General features: G+C 51.5%; 1 protein-coding gene across 1 annotated transcript in view; it reads right to left on the bottom strand.

The window, feature by feature from the left end:
• The window catches only part of pcsk5a (proprotein convertase subtilisin/kexin type 5a), a 58,114-nt gene that overhangs the window by 20,266 nt on the left and 19,297 nt on the right, over positions 1-18,551 (bottom strand). The window contains exons 19-31 of the mRNA XM_030085552.1: positions 18,339-18,474; positions 18,068-18,180; positions 17,116-17,218; positions 16,216-16,352; positions 15,938-16,138; positions 15,808-15,876; positions 15,673-15,715; positions 15,384-15,526; positions 14,510-14,710; positions 11,389-11,472; positions 11,121-11,319; positions 3,321-3,535; positions 2,487-2,729 (exon numbers count right to left, since the gene is read on the bottom strand). Coding sequence (XP_029941412.1) covers positions 2,487-2,729; positions 3,321-3,535; positions 11,121-11,319; positions 11,389-11,472; positions 14,510-14,710; positions 15,384-15,526; positions 15,673-15,715; positions 15,808-15,876; positions 15,938-16,138; positions 16,216-16,352; positions 17,116-17,218; positions 18,068-18,180; positions 18,339-18,474 — 1,887 coding nt within the window. The remainder of the gene's footprint in view (positions 1-2,486; positions 2,730-3,320; positions 3,536-11,120; positions 11,320-11,388; positions 11,473-14,509; positions 14,711-15,383; positions 15,527-15,672; positions 15,716-15,807; positions 15,877-15,937; positions 16,139-16,215; positions 16,353-17,115; positions 17,219-18,067; positions 18,181-18,338; positions 18,475-18,551) is intronic.

Below are 18,551 nucleotides of genomic sequence, written 5' to 3'. Positions count from 1 at the left end.
CGATGGATGTGGATGGATGGTGGTGGATGGTGGTGGATGCTGATGGATGGTGGTGGATGTTGATGGATGTGGATGGATGCTGATGGATGTGGGTGGATGCTGATGGATGCTGGTGGATGCTGATGGATGCTGATGGATGGTGGTGGATGCTGATGGATGTGGATGGATGCTGGTGGATGCTGATGGATGTGGGTGGATGCTGATGGATGCTGATGGATGCTGATGGATGCTGATGGATGTTGATGGATGTGGATGGATGCTGATGGATGGTGGTGGATGTAGGTGGATGCTGATGGATGGTGGTGGATGCTGATGGATGGTGGTGGATGGTGGTGGATGCTGATGGATGGTGGTGGATGGTGGTGGATGCTGATGGATGGTGGTGGATGCTGATGGATGGTGGTGGATGTAGGTGGATGCTGATGGATGGCGGTGGATGCTGATGGATGCTGATGGATGGTGGTGGATGTTGATGGATGGTGATGGATGCTGATGGATGTGGGTGGATGGTGGTGGATGGTGGTGGATGTTGATGGATGTGGATGGATGGTGATGGATGTGGGTGGATGGTGGTGGATGCTGATGGATGTGGGTGGATGGTGGTGGATGCTGATGGATGGTGGTGGATGCTGATGGATGGTGGTGGATGTTGATGGATGTGGATGGATGCTGATGGATGTGGGTGGATGGTGGTGGATGCTGATGGATGGTGGTGGATGTAGGTGGATGCTGATGGATGGCGGTGGATGCTGATGGATGTGGGTGGATGGTGGTGGATGTGGGTGGATGGTGGTGGATGCTGATGGATGTGGGTGGATGGTGGTGGATGCTGATGGATGCTGATGGATGGTGGTGGATGTTGATGGATGTGGATGGATGGTGGTGGATGGTGGTGGATGCTGATGGATGGTGGTGGATGTTGATGGATGTGGATGGATGCTGATGGATGTGGGTGGATGCTGATGGATGCTGGTGGATGCTGATGGATGCTGATGGATGGTGGTGGATGCTGATGGATGTGGATGGATGCTGGTGGATGCTGATGGATGTGGGTGGATGCTGATGGATGGTGGTGGATGCTGATGGATGGTGGTGGATGTTGATGGATGGTGATGGATGCTGATGGATGTGGGTGGATGGTGGTGGATGGTGGTGGATGTTGATGGATGTGGATGGATGCTGATGGATGTGGGTGGATGGTGGTGGATGCTGATGGATGGTGGTGGATGTAGGTGGATGCTGATGGATGGTGGTGGATGCTGATGGATGCTGATGGATGCTGATGGATGCTGGTGGATGTAGGTGGATGCTGATGGATGGTGGTGGATGCTGATGGATGTGGGTGGATGGTGGTGGATGCTGATGGATGGTGGTTGATGCTGATGGATGCTGATGGATGGTGGTGGATGTTGATGGATGGTGATGGATGCTGATGGATGTGGGTGGATGGTGGTGGATGCTGATGGATGTGGGTGGATGGTGGTGGATGTTGATGGATGTGGATGGATGCTGATGGATGTGGGTGGATTGTGGTGGATGCTGAAGGATGTGGGTGGATGGTGGTGGATGTTGATGGATGTGGATGGAAGCTGATGGATGTGGGTGGATGGTGGTGGATGGTGGTGGATGTTGATGGATGTGGATGGATGCTGATGGATGCTGATGGATGGTGGTGGATGTTGATGGATGGTGATGGATGCTGATGGATGTGGGTGGATGGTGGTGGATGTTGATGGATGTGGATGGATGCTGATGGATGTGGGTGGATGGTGGTGGATGGTGGTGGATGTTGATGGATGTGGATGGATGCTGATGGATGTGGGTGGATGGTGGTGGATGCTGATGGATGCTGGTGGATGCTGATGGATGTGGATGGATGCTGATGGATGCTGATGGATGGTGGTGGATGTTGATGGATGGTGATGGATGCTGATGGATGTGGGTGGATGGTGGTGGATGGTGGTGGATGTTGATGGATGTGGATGGATGCTGATGGATGTGGGTGGATGGTGGTGGATGTTGATGGATGTGGATGGATGCTGATGGATGTGGGTGGATGGTGGTGGATGCTGATGGATGTGGGTGGATGGTGGTGGATGTTGATGGATGTGGATGGATGCTGATGGATGTGGGTGGATGGTGGTGGATGGTGGTGGATGTTGATGGATGTGGATGGATGCTGATGGATGCTGATGGATGGTGGTGGATGTTGATGGATGGTGATGGATGTTGATGGATGTGGATGGATGCTGATGGATGTGGGTGGATGGTGGTGGATGCTGATGGATGGTGGTGGATGCTGATGGATGCTGATGGATGGTGGTGGATGGTGGTGGATGGTGGTGGATGTAGGTGGATGCTGATGGATGGTGGTGGATGCTGGTGGATGCTGATGGATGCTGGTGGATGCTGATGGATGGTGGTGGATGTTGATGGATGGCGGATGGATGCTGATGGATGCTGGTGGATGCTGGTGGATGTTGTACCTCTGCAGTCTCCTGTCACGGCGTCCCTGTAGGAGTGGGCGGGGCATGCCGGCAGACACGCCCCCCGGTGCAGCTCGGCCTCCGGGTCGCTGCAGGCCTGGCAGCCGTCGGCGTCGGGCCCGTCGCACAGCGAGCAGTCGGGGTGGCAGCGGGCGCAGCGGCCTGGCTGGCCGTCTGGGTAGAAGCTCTCGGGACAGTCCGGCAGACACACACCGTCGAGGAGGAAGTGGAACTCCTCACATCCTGCAAGACAAACCCTTTATCCACCTCGGACCTGAGCGGAGACGCGAGAGCTCGCTTCAGCGACCGGACCGGAACAGGCAGAGAGGCGACCCGGAAGCTGCTGGTCCCCAGAACAGACGACTTATCAAATAAAGCCCCGTTTAAACCTCATACTTAGAGCTGTGAGTTACTGCCGGCGCTGCAGCTCTACTCTGTTTTTAAAGCGGAACGTTCCACCCAGCATTCAGCCATCAGTCAGTCAGATTACACCTCTGGCTTTGGAAGTTGGAAGTAATCCCAAACTTTGAGTATTTCTTGCTGTTTGTAGATTCTCTCCACTCTGGGCCACAGCGCCAGCTTTACCCGTCGGGTGCCTCGCTGTTTACCAGATATCCAAAACACGCTGATCAATGTGAAATCGCGGATAGCGCCTTTAATGTACTCTGTGTGGTATTCATATTACCTTAGATCTCAGGTCATTTGCCCCCCCCCCCCCCCCCCCCCCCCCCCCCCAGATGCTACGTCTGTCTTATGAACAGTCCGTGGAAAGAATACTGCTGAAGCTCCATTTCTTTATTGGAATCTAAGACCGGTCATGTGTCAGCTGGGTACCTGTGCACTCTCCCAGCGGGTCGCAGTCCTGGCAGGCTGCCGGGCAGCGCCGGCAGGCCCCGTCGCCGGCGGCGTGCGCCGGAGGACACGCCTCCACGCAGCGGTGGCCGTGCAGCAGCAGCGGCGGGTCGCAGCCCAGGCAGTGTGTGGCGTTCCCCTCACAAGACGAGCAGCCGGGCGCACAGCTCCGACACACTGCGCCTGCAGGGTAACCCCTGGACACACACACACACACACACACACACACACACACACACACACTTCTTGTCAGCCTCCATCGGGCTGCAGAATGGCTTTCAGCTCCTGGTGTGAAACGACACTGACAGACCTGCTGCTTCATTCATTGATTACTTTTTCTTGTTCTACGTGAAAAGATTTTCAATTAGTAATTTTTTGTCCTACATGTGAGACATATTAAGCAGGCTGGCAGAAATGCCGCTGGGATAAACAAGTGGACTGACATTTTGCTGCGCCGCCCGCCGGCAGCAGCTCATCAGTTATCCAGTCAATTAGAGTTTAAGTGACGGCCGTAAAAAGAAAATGGAATGGAATGAAATTCCTCACAGTCTGAGTCGGAGAGGTCATCTGGAGACGGAGGAACTTTCACGGGAAAATTTAAAACTTCTGCAGCATTCTGGGTTTCTGTTTGGGGTGAGACTTGGTCAAGTCTTTAGTCAAGAGTCCAAGTAAACACTAAAGGTCTCCAAAAAACTCCTCGTCTCTCATCCAGACTCTGATGGACTGAAGGAGAAAATGCAGCCTGCATTCAGCAACTCCTCTACGACGGTACCAGGGTCCATGGCAACAGCTGAAGGCACACACACTGTAAATTTGGTACTTGGTAAATTTATGGTTCTCACTTCCATCAACCCTCCTGAAATGGCATCAGGCTGGAGATTAGCCTCTTCAATATGAAACTCTGAAAGAGGTGAGGACCTGCAGCCTTGAACGACAGCATTTCAAGTGAAAACGATGTTTCCTCTGGATGGATAGTTGAAGTCAGCTTGCTAACTTACTGACTGTGCTGAGTTGTGGGGGGCGGAGCCAAACGTCGCTCCGCCCACCGCTCTGCTGTGCAGCGGGAAGAGCCAGAGGGGCACCGACCTGAAGCGGCGCCCAGGTGGAAACATGCGCTGTCAAACAACTCCATCTTGAAAGTTGTTTTCAAAAAGTTGTGCTGTTGGAGACACTCCTTCGATGACCCTTCTGATACAAACTGTCAGTCACATACAAGCAATGGAGCGCATGACCTTCAACGACACACAGGGGATAAATATTGGAAAAGATGGGACTCATTTACACAATTTGGACAATGAATGAGGACATTGTCAAAATGTCCATTGTATCTTTGTTACTCCTAGTGTCCATTTTCCTTTTTTTTCCATTCCTTTCTCCCTTTTTTTGTTTTGTATTTGCTGTGTTTCCTCAAAATGTTCAATAAAATATAAGTAAAAAAAAAAAAGGAGTCACCTTAGTAAACATCCAAAAGAAAGCCTATAAAAAGATGGTGGTCAGTTTTCTGCTCAGAAATCCAAAAATGTTTTTCCTCTTGGGAAGGTTTGGTGACCATTTTTTAATCATGTTAAAAATGGAAATGGTGAATTCATTTGACTTATATAGCATTTTTCCCACCTGAGCAGGACTTAAGCAAAGTGGTTCAGTGTCTCACTCAAAGAAACTTTAGAAATGGAACCTGCAACCTTCCGACTGATTGAGGAGTGGCCATGCTTTTGCATGCTTTACAGCACTGTTTACTGTTTTCTCTGTATTGTTTTGTTGTATTCTTTTTTTACCAGACTTCTTTCGCGTGAGGGACCTCTACTTTCTCCCTGATTCGACGTCACATTAAAAAAAAGACGCTCATACCGCAGGAACGGTATGACGGAAAGTTTTAGTGGTTTTGAAACCTTGACTTTTTCATACCGTGGTATACCTTAGAACCGGGAACCGGCCCATGCCTACTTTCAGCAGACTCTTTTCAGAGCAGAGACTCTTCCACACCTGACGGTTTTTGCTGCTATCTATGGGCGCCGACTCCCTGAGTGCTTCAGGGCCGGAGCGCCGATCAGACCACTCTTCCCCACTACCTATCACTGCACTGCACCGTCACGCCAGATAAACCACCAAAACAGCAGCTTGCTGATAAAATAACTTCGTGTTTGATTTTACCAACAAATGATAAAAACACCAAAAATATCGACCGACCCGACCCGGTCTTCCACCGCGGGGTCAGAGACAGCAGACAGCGGCAGTGCACGGCTTTCAGACACCAGAAGACCTGACCCGCACCAGGGCTTCCAGGTTGTGGGCTCAGCATCATCCTTCATTGAAAGACTGAAAGAACATCATGGAGTTTCAGCAGGATGATTCTGAAGAGAGCAGACTCACACGGCGTGGTGGCACGAGCACGGCCACAGCGGAGCCGAGACGAGCCCGAACAGCCTCCAAGGGATCAGGAGATCTGAGAACACTGGTCTCCAAACCTGAGAAACCTGCCCGGCCTGACAGGCCTGAAAGCCAGCCTGTGGTCCACAGCAGGCCAAGCAAGGCTGGACCACGATGCCACACTGAACCCTCACTGTGGAGGAGTAGGAACCGGAAGAAACCATGGAGCAGTTCATTAAACACACTGCTACCAGCGGGAGAGAGGGAGCGTGAGAGGCAGACCAACCACTGACTATCGTTAAAGAAAGCCGAATGGGCTCCTGTGGGTTAAAGGATGAGTCAGAATGCTTCTCAATTGTGGATCTGGTCCGTGATTTGGTTTTAATTGAGCCTTTTCATGATTATGATTGCTTCTTTCCTGGTGTGTATTGCTTGTGAAACTTTTGATTTAACTATTAACTCCAACTATATTTGTCTGATAAAACAGTGTCATTAATACCAGCTTTTCATTAATAAATGAGTGAAGTTTCTCATCGCTGAGGAGCAGGAGGCTGCATTACTGTTTACCTGCACCGACTTTCAGCACCGCGGACAGTTCCAGACGATGCGGTTCTGGTTTGGGCCTCAGTCCAGGCTGTGATGCGGGACTGAGGACTTCCTGTATCTTCATCAGAGCCTTTTACGTTAGGTAGCATGGATAACAACTCCTGCGTGTAGACTCTGTGTGTGTGTGTGTGTGTGTGTGTGTGTGTGTGTGTGTGTGTGTGTGTGTGCGTGCCTGCTCATTGGTTCAGAAACTAATTACCAGTAAGTTACCAGCTGGAGAGTTTTCTCATTGTTCATCTGAAAACATCAATCAGCAGATAAACGTCCGACGTCTTCGATGCAGTGGATGACCGTGTCTGGAAAGCTGACAGAACGTGAACAGAACACCGGAATGACCAGTGTTCATGTCTGTAATGAACATATTTACTCACTCCTCTTTTCTACCATTTCTGTTTTCAAACATTCATCCATTCATTCCTCGCAACCATCGTCTTGTTGTAGACGAGCAAAGGAACAAGCAAAGTCTCCCTTTACGCCTACAGAAGTAAAGTAAAGTGGTTTCAGCCAGTTAACTCATTTAAGAACATCTTGTTGCTGTATTGAGAAAATCCAACTGGTGATTTACAAAGTCCATCCTCGTTTTTAAAGGAAATTTTCCTGGAAAACTGAAAATCCAATCAAACACAGAGTTTTCTAGTTACTGTATTCTTACTTTTACAAGCAAACAGCTGTGGGGAAACAGAATAAAGTCTTCCACAAGGTTATTTCATGTGTGAGACTGGAGATCTGCTCCTCTCATGGAGCAGACTTTTCCATCAAGTTCACATTATTATTTGAGGCTATTATTTTTGTATGAAAGGTTATTTTATATCTAATAATAATAATAATAAAAAAAACATGCTTATATGGCATGATAGGCCAGATTTTGAGCTATAAGAAGAATAAGAATAATAAGTTTTTATTCAGCCGATGCAATCAGCTGCCTTATCAATAGCTCTTCCTGAACAAGTCTACAAATGTAATCCAGGAACAAGCCGTCTCGTAACAGACTGTGGTACATAAAGGTTTAAAAGAGCTGCGACTGGCTCAAGTCAGGGATTCCAGTTCACACGGTTCAGCTGTGACGAGTCTGATCAAGTCAACTGATGAGGAGGATTATTTCAGGAAGCTTCAGATGTTCACAGTGAATCGGCGTCCCAAAGGGCTTTTCAGAGATTCAGTTCCAGATGTTAAAACGATCCTTCACCCAGACTTGGTTATTTACACAGCCACTTCGCAGATTTTGAAAAATAGTTTTGGTTGAACTTATTGTCTTCATTTCAGGCACATCGGTATCTTTGTGGACTGGACTGGTCTGACTGACTTCATACTGACAAGTCTAATAAAACTCAGTAGCTCAGGGTGTTCCTCCCCTCATTCTGGATTCTACACTGTTCTTGCTGCAAAAGAACTGATTGTTGGAATAAACACTACAATGTGTTTATTTCTATATAAGCAGATGGAAGTTACAGTGGTGTAGTTTTCAGTATGTCTGCTCCATCGCTGAGCGTATTTTGAGTTCTCTGCTACAGCTGTGTGCTGGACGGATAACAAAAGAGGGTTTCAGTAAGAGACAGAAGAACACAGATGAATGAAGAAGCTTCATTATTGACACAAACATGAGAATAGTTCCACATCAGTGTCATTCAGAATCCAGACCTTATTCCAAATATCAAACCACACCTCTGTCATCAAAATCCACATACTGTCGTCCCAGCATTTCACTACAGTACTGTCGACAAAGCCAGAGATTTCAGCACAACAGTGACATGGTGAACGGGATATTCATGCCAACACCCAGTAGGAGAAACCCACTGAAGAGCTGAAGTCTGTGGACGGACAGCTGGTAGAGCGAGGACAGATATGGACGGTTAGCAGAGAATCTACGGTCATCAGCCAACGGTGACATGTAGCAGTGTGAACACACACTCACACTTCATCTGCTGCTGCTGGTTTACAGTTCTGCATTCTGAGGGTTAACACAGACAGCAACCAACAAAACTAAACTACAGAGTGCTGTAGTCCTTTCTCTGTCCAAACGCTCTTCACAGCTACAGGTGCAAGAAGAAACAGTTCCATCGAGCAGCTGCAGGAAAACGTCTGGTAAATGAAGTCGTCTGTTTAGAAGAAGAAGCATGCCTCTTCAATACAAACATCTTCCATTTGATGGATCCCATAACATTAGATCTGATGACTACTGAGGACTAGTTTCTTTGAATCAGTCCTCGCTGAAAAGCTTCACTGCATGTTGAAAGAAATGATCACAGAAGACTGGAACATTCGGTAGATTCCAGTTCTTCCTGCTGGATTGTTGCTCCTGATATGTTCATATCTCCTGGACGGAGCCCTCCCCTCCTCTCGGGACTCTCCTGCAGCTGCAGGCCGGATGCAGTGCTGCATTCAGGGACTGATTTTGATGGTTGTTTCTGGCATGCTTCCAGAGCACCGAGGAGCCCACAGTCCTTTAGGCGGTCGTTTTCTGAATCGACCCAGGAAAAGGGCACTTTGTGAGGAGCTCTAACTGCCATACACATTTAACCCCTAAAGGCCTCCACACACTACAGGATGATCGGGCCGAATTTTGCCCCGATCTTCTCCTCCCGATCGAAGCCGACAGGGTCCGACTGTCGGGAGTATGCAAAGAGTTCGGGTCCGATCTTCGTGTAGTGTGCGGTGTGTTCCGAGAGATTTTTTCCGGTCGAAGCCTCTCAGGAGGCGTCGGAAGGGGAGATCGTAGATAATGAACATGTTTAATATTTCTGATTGCAAATCCTGTAGTGTGTGGAGCTCCGAGAGGCGCCGATCAGAGCTGTCCACGCCCTCGGAATAAAGCTCTCTGATTGGCTGAACAGCTCCGTCTCACCAAGCTGCTACTTAAATAAAATCCACTCACAGCTGTCAGAGCTGGATGAATATATGTCTGTGAAATAGATTCACTATATGACAGTGAAACAGAAAAGCCAGAGCTCCTGAACTCAGCTGTACAGGAAGTGATGGTTAATCCTGTCGCTCCTGGATGAACTGTTTCCTCCATTCAGACCCAAACTCCGATCTAATATCTGCATCTCCGCCAGTCCTGCAATAATCCCAATGTTTTAATTCATCTCCGTTATTAACCATCACGGAAGAATGGGGAAGAAAAAAATAATAATAATAAAAGAAAAAAAAACCTTTCCCCTGACTCCTGCCTTCAGACACAGAGCGGACTGTAATGAAACTGACCTCATCAAAGCTCAACGTGTTTTTATTCTGATTTAAACTATCACATCTGTGGACATAAAGAATGATTTAAGATATTTGGTGATTTTAAAAAGTAGCTTTTATTTGTCATGGACTGCTAATAACTTTATTCTACTGCTGCACTCGGGAGTTAAAAGTAAAAAAAAAAAAAAAAAAACACCACACAAACAGATGAGCTAATAAGCTGAATTATTAGTAAATGTGGAGGGTAAATTATAATAAAATGATCTGAAACTATGTTTCCCTCTTCTGTACTGGAACATTTCAAATTTCTGTCAAGGTGCTGACAGTCTGTGCTCTGGGGGTGGGGGGGGGGGGGGGGGGGGGGGGGGTGGGGGGGTGGGGGGGGGGGGTCTGCACTGAAGGAGCGATACCGATGTGAATGAATGAACTGAGGGAATGAATGAGTTATCCACTGGAGCAATGAAGGGAAACAGCACGAAGTCACGCTGGACGACGCGAGATTTGGAGGAGTGAGGAGCCGATTCTCTGATGAAGAATCTTCTGGTGTGTGTTCTGCTCCAGAGCGACACACACACTAGAGGATCAGGAGAGGAAGATGGGGTGCGATCTGTCCTCTGCTGTCTTGTAGTGTGTGGTGTCTGAATCGGGGACGATTGAAAAAATCCTGTAGTGTGTGGCGGGCTTAACTGGACTAACACCTCAGAGAAATGATGTCCACTCAGGTGGTGAAGGGGACGGATCATCCATCTCTAATGTCAGCCAAACTGTGTGTTTGACACCTTTTCGACAGTAAAAAGATATTCTGAGTGATTTCATCAAATCTCTGGTCCAGATATTGAGTTGTGGCCTCATCCTACCAAACCGAGGATTCACAGCTTTGAGGGGAAGTGACTCGCAAGACACCAAGGACGAGCAACGATGCGCCTGCTGGTTGAATTCCTGCCACACAACACATTATCACACTGTTATAATCATACCAGACCAGAGCCCTGAGGGCTCTGAAGGCGCCGGTTCAGTCACAGTTTGGACACTTCTGTTTGGTCTGCAGTGATCAGAGGGTGAGACAGTTCGATAAATGTTTGGTTTTTAAACCCAACAAACACTGAGCTGTTTTTTTTTCCTTCTAGCAACTTTTTTTTCACCCTTTTTCTGGAGAATTCATGTTTATTTTGTGCACCTGCCAGTTAATGAAAACACCTGTTTGCAGTTTGTTAGTGACTTTGACCCAGAATTATATCTTATATTTTATTTAGACAAAAAAAATGCAGAGGTGTGAATCCTGGCCCACATGGCTCCGCCCTGCAGGTCTGGAGGGACGGCTACCGATCCCCGGACCTGGACTCAATGGAACCAGATTCGGTACTTTTGTGTGTTTACCCTCGGTACACTTGTGTTCTGTCAGTGTTCTCGGTGTTCATGTTCAGAGTGTATTGTTCTCTGTGTTCTCTATTGTTCATGTTCAGAGCGCTTTGTTTTCCGTGAGCAGCCCACATCTCCCCACCTCTGAGTGATCCTCACACATCTGGCCTGATGTTCAGAGGAAGTTATGGACAGGGGTTTGCTGACAGGCCTGAATTCCACAGACAGAAGAATCAGTTGTCACACGGGAGGTGTGTGTGTGCTGACCTGACACACTCCTGCACACACTGCCCGTCCTGCAGGAGGAGCGGCGGCCTGCGGGAGCTCAGGCAGCGCAGGCAGCGCTGGGCGTCCACACACTGCAGGCAGCCGGCCGGACACGCCTCACACACTCCGCTCGCACGGCCGGACAGGAAGCCGGCCGGACACTTGGACACACACGTCTGCTGCGCCGTCAGAAAGCGCCCTGAGGAGAAACGGGTCAAACGTCAGCCGAGGACAGGCCGAGCGGAGCTCCGGCAGGACGAGGACACACCTGGAGCGCACCGGGTGCAGCGGTTCTTCTCCTCTCCGGAGCAGGACTCACAGGAAGGGTGGCAGTCCTCACACGCCCCGTCGTCTGGACCGGTGACCCGGCGCCGTCACCGAGGGACGCAATCAAAAGAGCCAAAACGTCAGGGTCACGGGGCGCCGCTCCCACAGTCCCCCAAACACTGTTCACAATCTGGGCCAGGTTCAGGGACCAATCAGAGACGTCTGCTGATCCTCCAGGCTCCGTTCACAGGGCAACGCTTCAACAGCACCAAACCTTCACCGAACATTCAGGCTGCCGGGAGCCGTGATGACAACGCTGAAAAGACTTCCAGGCCTCTTTTCCACCAAACCGGTTCCCGGGCCAAATCGGGGCCGGCACCAAAATTGAACCGGTTCTTCTGTTCGCACCAACCGTGGCCCCGGACCCGGCTCCCAACAGTCGGGGCTTTTCAGGAACCAGTTTCTTCCTGGTCCAGATCAGGCCCCGATCAGGCCCCTGCCACTCACCGACTGAGCCCGGTCCTGGGGGCGGAGTTACGGCGACAGCTGATCTCCGAACACACTCTGGCTGGGGGGGGGGGCTTCGAATCAGCGCAACGCCATTATTATTATTTTTTTTTCTCCTGTCTGTTGTCCAGGTGCTGCAGAATTTAGCACGGGGCGGGGTGGGGCGGGGCGGGGCGGGGCGGGGCGGGGCGCCCGGACTGAAAAGGTCTGGCGGAAACCTGTGTACTGACGTTCTGCAATGACGTGATGACGTCGCTCCACCTCCACCTCCACCTCCCCCTCCGTGGCCGCAGTGCGGTGGAAAACCACCTGGATTTGAACCAGGTTGGAACCAGGCCCTGGTTCGGCCCGGGAACCAATTTGGTGGAAAAGAGGTATCAGTCAACAGTCACCATAATCAGACTTGGTGGTTTGACTGTCTTTAGTTGTTTTTGCCGGGTGCAATGTGGATTGGGTGGCAGCCGACGGCAGGCTGCCCGGCGACCCGATCCCCGGACACGGAGACTGGCTCTAGGGACATGGACTGTCACCTCGTTGGGGGGGAAGGAGCCCGAGCTTGTGAGGGAGGTTGAGAGGTACCGGCTAGATATAGTCGGGCTCACCTCCACACACAGCCTGGGCTCTGGAACCCTCCTCTGGAGAAGGGCTGGACTCTCCACTGCTCTGGCGTTGCCCGCGGTGAGAGGCGGCGGGCTGGAGTGGGTTTGCTGATAGCCCCACAGCTCAGCGCCAGGTGCTGGAGTTCTCCCCAGTGAACCAGAGGGTCTGGTCCCTGGTCCTCCAGGTCAGGGACAGGTGCCTCACTGTTGTCTCGGCTTACGGGCCGAACAGCAGTGCAGAGTACCCGGCCTTCTTGGAGTCCCTGGGAGGGGGGCTGGACAGCGCTCCGACTGGGGACTCCATGGTTCTACTGGGGGACTTCAACGCTCACGTGGGCAGCGACAGTGAGACCTGGAAGGGGGGGGATTGGATCGCACGGCCTCCCTGATCTGAACCCAGTGGTGTTTTGTTACTGGACTTCTGTGCCAGTCACAGTTTGTCCATAACAAACACCGTGTTCGAGCACAGGGGGGTCCATAAAACCACCTGGCACCAGGACACCCTAGGGTGGAGGTCTGATCCCAGCTCACGTTCCCTATTAGTGGAGAACAATCCAACGCTTGATGAATTCTGCTTCACAATGACAGGAAGAGCCGACATCCAAGGATCAAAAAGCCACATCACGATGAACGCTTGGCCGCCAAGAGCCGGTTCTCCCTGTGGGAACTTTTCTGACATCTCCTGCTTAAAACCAAAAAAGTCCGAGGGTGGAGGAACTGAGCTGCTTGGTGGAGGTCTAAGCTCTGCGTGTTTTGTTTGAATTTGACATCTTCTTCACTCCAGTGAGGCTCCCGGCTGGCGTCCTGGAGCTTTCTGAGGCTGCTGCAGCTCCACCCAGCTCCCAGGTGGTGTCTGATCCCGTTACACTACACCACTACTCAGCATTTGTGCCGTCTCCATGGCAGCAGGCAGTATTTTCAGAACGCCATATGAACCTGAAAGTTCACTGAAATGAAAATAAAACCACCAGGATGTTTTTTCAGCTAAAGGGAGCCTGAAGGTCCCCTGGTCTGGATGAGGGAGAGAAGCTGGATCCGCCGCTCTGCTGGAGCTGTGGATGGTTTCCCAGGTGCAGATTTATTCTGTAACCTGGTTTATCACCATCAGGAGCCAAAGCCTTCGTCTGGCCCTGCTTTATTTCACCATCGCAAAGGAAGCAAACATTTAGCAGAGCTGCTGATGAACTGGAAGGAGGCCAGCTGAGTCAGAGAGAATCCAGCTCCACTCCTCTGTCTCTCTCCATCTGCTGAATTTGTATTTTTAATCATGTTTCATCCCCGTTTTCCCTGGAAGCCGACTGAGACGTGTGGATATGGAAGTGGTTCCCTCATAATAAAGCAGAATTTCTGGATTCTGCTCTTTGTTTTTCCTGAGTTTCAGCTGCTCCACTCTGTAAGACATAAAGTTATTTGCTGCTGGCCAGCGGGGAGATGAGGATTGATAATAAACCTTGAAATAAAACACCGTTGTCTCGACTTTGACTGAAGACTATAAACAAATCAAAGTATTCCATTTTGAAATGTGTTTTTTCACATTAGTGTGATGATTTGGATTGCTTCCTTCTGGAGAGAGCTGGGCTGAAGGCAGCAGACCCACCTGGTTATCGACATCCAGTCACAGCAACAGCAGCAATGAGTGAAAAACCCAAACCCCGGCAGAGATGAGTACTAGTGCTGAACTCACCGGCAGCTCAAACTGCCAGCCGTTGTAACTCGGCGTCGTGTCGGTTTGGGGCCGGAGTGCGACGGTTTGCAGAGCCGGTTCGTTCTTCTTCCTAACCTCGGTATTAACCTCTGCTCTTCTCTCAGGAGGTTTTCAGCTCCTATAATTAAGACGTCTTCCCCCCAAACTAATTACCGTATGCTGTTTTAAGGTCTGTCCAACTCGTTCCAGGAGGGAATCAAGCTGGTTCTGTTCTGAGCTGGCTCAGGGCTCAGGAGGGGGGCAGAACAAAGACCCTCCAAGACTCCCTCTCCGCTCAGAGCCCACATTCAGTCCGGGCAGGTCCGACTCACCGCTGCGAAACGTCCTGATGGGACAGGCGTCGAGGAGGGACACGCACGCTCCGTCCTCCAGCGTCTTCCCGTCCTCACAGGACAGGCAGGCCGTCTCCTCGGGGCCGCCGCACGTCTCGCAGTCCGAGTGGCACTCCTCACAGTTGTTGGTGTCTTCATCGGCGAAGAAGCCGTCGGGACACACGGACACACACCGTCCCTCTGGACAGCCAGCAGGACACACACACCTTTCAGTCCCAGTTCACACACAGGAAACATTCTGGACAAGTCCACCGTCCCTCAGAGGGCAAACACACACACATACAAACGGCTAAGTATATTCTCCTGGTCCCAGTCCAGATCCTCCTGGTCCTGGTCCTGGTCCTGGTTCCAGCCCAGATCTTCCTGGACTTGGCAGTTTTAGAGTTGACCGTCATCTTAATAACAAACCAACTAGATGTTCTCCAGTGTCAATGTTTAGAGTGTATTGTTCTCCATTGCTAATGCAAACAGACCTTCACACACACACACACACACACACACACACACACACACACACACACACACACACACACACACACACACACACACACACACACACACACACACACTGCCGCAGCAGTGCCGCTCATGCTTGGTCATGTTCATGACCACTAGAGAACCCGGAGAACACTGTCAACATGAACACTGGAGAACTCAGACATCGCTGTGGGCAGAGCAGCGGTCGGACTGTTGCCACGGTGACTGCTCCTCTCCTGATCATGAGCAGAACATCTCCTCCCCCACAGGGAGGCTGGACCTGCAGCAGGTCACTCTGACCTCTGACCTCTGGCCTAGAATCATTCTGCGGCTGCTTGTCTACAGCGGCTGTGTTCAGCCGGCGGAGCGGCGGTACCTGACAGGAAGAGGTCCGTCTCGCACCAGTAGCACTCGTGCTCGTCGCAGTTCATGCAGTTGTCGTCACACGGGACGCAGGTCATCTGGCCGTCCACGCTGTACGTCTTGGCCGGGCAGTACTTGTAGCAGGCGTCCTGGAAACTGACCGCACAGGCAGCAGTGGAGAGCTGCAGGGGTTTCTGGTGTACACACACACTCACACACACACACACACACACACACACACACACACACACACACACACACACACACTCACACACACAGCGAGTGCAGAGTGACCGGCCTACCTGTAGAAGCCCGGGACGCAGGACGGGCAGTGGCGGGGGTTATCTGTAGAAAGCAGACAAAACTGTCTGAACGGTGTGCGGCGCCGTGGGGGGCGGGGCCGGGCCCGCCCTGGGCGTCACTGATTGGTGACTTACACAGGGCACACTTGCGGCAGCCCTCCTGGCACGCCATGCAGTCCTCGTACTCCGGGTCCTCCACCTCGCCTGAGGAGCCAGACGGTCAGTCGTGTCGCCGTCCTCAGGGACAGGACGCTCTCCGGCTTACCTTCCCCACACTCCGGCTTGGCGCAGCGCCCGTCGGAGACGTAGTACGGGGAGTGGCAGCTCAGGCAGCGGGCGGTGCCGGAGCAGCGGCGGCAGTGCGGCGAGCACGGCTCGCAGCGCCGCTCCGCCGTGTGGTAGAAGGCCTCGGGGCAGGCGTCCACACACCGGCCGCCGTGCAGGTACCGCTCCACGCCAAACTTATCTGCGGCACAGACCACACCTCTCCTCTGAGCGAAGCCCCGCCCACGCCACCGGCCCGCTCGCGGCCCCTCCCCTCACCGGTGTCACAGCTGCTGCAGTTGGCGGCTCCGCCCTCCACGCACGACTCACAGGTGTGGTCACACAGGTGGCAGCGGCCGCCCGACTCGTACCTGCCCCGGGCGCACGCCGCCACGCAGCGGCCCCCGTCCAGAGCCCTGCGGGACACCGCCGCAGCGTCAGCGTCAGTCCACACCAGGACTATCTGTGTGTGACTCCCAGCATGCACCTCACGGCCCGTTTACACAGACGTAACCCGGAGAGCAGAGGGAGCAGCAGGCTTCAGCAGCTGATTACACACACACACACACACACACACACACACACACACACACACACACACACACACACACACACACACACCTGCTATTCTTGGCATAACCTATGAAACATCTTCAGGAGTAAAAATCTCTGACTGGAGGCCTGAAGTCATTCAGAGAAGACGGGTCATCACAGCTAGCGAGCTAGCATTAGCCTGAAAGCCATGCTGCGAGGGGGAGCTTGGAAAAACACCCAGAATGCAGCAGCACTCCCCTGCATTTCCCTGTATTGTTCAGCAGAAGGTCTCCCTGAAGCTGCCTTCGTGCTGATAGGAGTTATTTATGGAGGTAATTGTTTTTTTGTGATGGCACAGAAAAGGCTTGCCGTTTGGACGTTAGGGGCGTCGTGGCGCTCTCTCACACTGGCCTGTATGTGGCTCTGCTTTAAACCAGCGTCAGGCTCCTGCAGGATGAGCGACTAATCAGTTCAGTCTGTTTGAAATTCCTATTTAATGTCAGAGTGTAGAGTGAAGGAGTGACTGAAACAAACATCAGTCTACAACCATGCTGACTGGCCGCCACCCGTGGCGCTGCTCAGAGAGGCTGTGGGACGCCTCGTCTGCCTTTTGACCTCCGCTGTAAAAAGCCCGGTCCGACTCACCGTGAAGAGGCACAGCTGATGCAGTCCTGGCTCTGCGGCCCCGTGCACTTCACGCACGTTGCATGGCAGGAGTGGCACGTCCCGTCGGCGTCCCGGAACTGTCCTGAGAGACAAGACAGCCACTCAGGCATGAAGAGGACGGCTGAGCGAGGAAACGGAGGCTCGAAACACACAAGGGTGCAATGGGAAGAGATGAATGTGTGTGTGAAATCAAGTCCAGCGTAGTTATTGCTATTTTTTAAAATTTAGAAATAAGAATTTAATTTTGACTCCTGATCAGTTTTAGATTATGAAGTTTGTGCATTCAAGGATCGACCAGTTACTTGCCAGGCCGATAATTGGGCATTTTTCTGATAATCAGCATCACACTTTTTTTCCACCAATAGCCGATAAAATAAATGTATTTAAAAACGTGCTCTTTGGATCATACATACAGCCGTCTCTCTCTCTGCCTGAAGTCACTCCTCTGGGCTGTGGAACAATGTCCCGCCCACAGCTACGTTTTGACGCCAAAATGTTCATTTTTACTGCAAATGAATATCGGTTCGACATATTGATTATCGGTTTCTTTAAGTACCAATAATCGGCATCGGCCCTAAAGAAAAAGCCATATCAGTCGATCCTGATAACAGTATGACAATTACACACACACACACACACACACACACACACACACACACACACACACACACACACACACACACACACACACACCAGTGACCCAGATCATGAAGTGACCAGGAGTTTTGAGTCAGATATTTAAATCTCTTTAGCAGAAAACAAAGTGGAAAATCTGCGGTGAGAGTGTGTGAAGACTGTGTGTGAATAAGGCTTCCTGAAGTGTTGTGGTTGTAGGAACCCTCCTCCCACCCTGTGCCGTCCTCGTGGAGAGAGCAGAGGTGTGGGTGTGACGGGGTTTGTGGTCCAGCTGGGGACGGAGCAGCAGACTGACCGTCTGAACAGCCGCTGCTCACACACACTCCGTCCTGCAGGCTGTGACCGCCGGAGCAGCTGCTGCAGTTCCCCCGGCTGGGCCCCACACAGGTGAGACAGCTGGCGTCACACCTGAGGACACACACACACACATCTGCTACTGTTTACCTGCTACATGCAACAACAAAACAGGAAAAACAAGCAGAAACACACAGTGCAGCCAGAAGCAGGCCTGGCATCAGGAGATAAACACACCTCACACACCTGAACACACACTCCGCTCAGCTCACCTCCTGCACGTCTTGTGATCAGCTGTCTCTGTCTCCAGCTGCACGGCGTAGAATCCAGGACTGCAGGACGACACACACCTCCACTCCTCCATCAGGAAGCCTTCTGCACATCTCTGACACGACCCGGCCCCGGCTCCTGAACCCAACACACTGCTGCATGACCACAACACACTGCAGCATGACCACAACACACTCTAACACACTGCTGCATGA

Source organism: Salarias fasciatus, assembly GCF_902148845.1.
Source record: "Salarias fasciatus chromosome 7 unlocalized genomic scaffold, fSalaFa1.1 super_scaffold_4, whole genome shotgun sequence".
Lineage (NCBI taxonomy): Eukaryota > Metazoa > Chordata > Actinopteri > Blenniiformes > Blenniidae > Salarias > Salarias fasciatus.
Note: the sequence above shows the minus strand (reverse complement) of the source record. Positions and strands in the feature narration are given on the sequence as shown.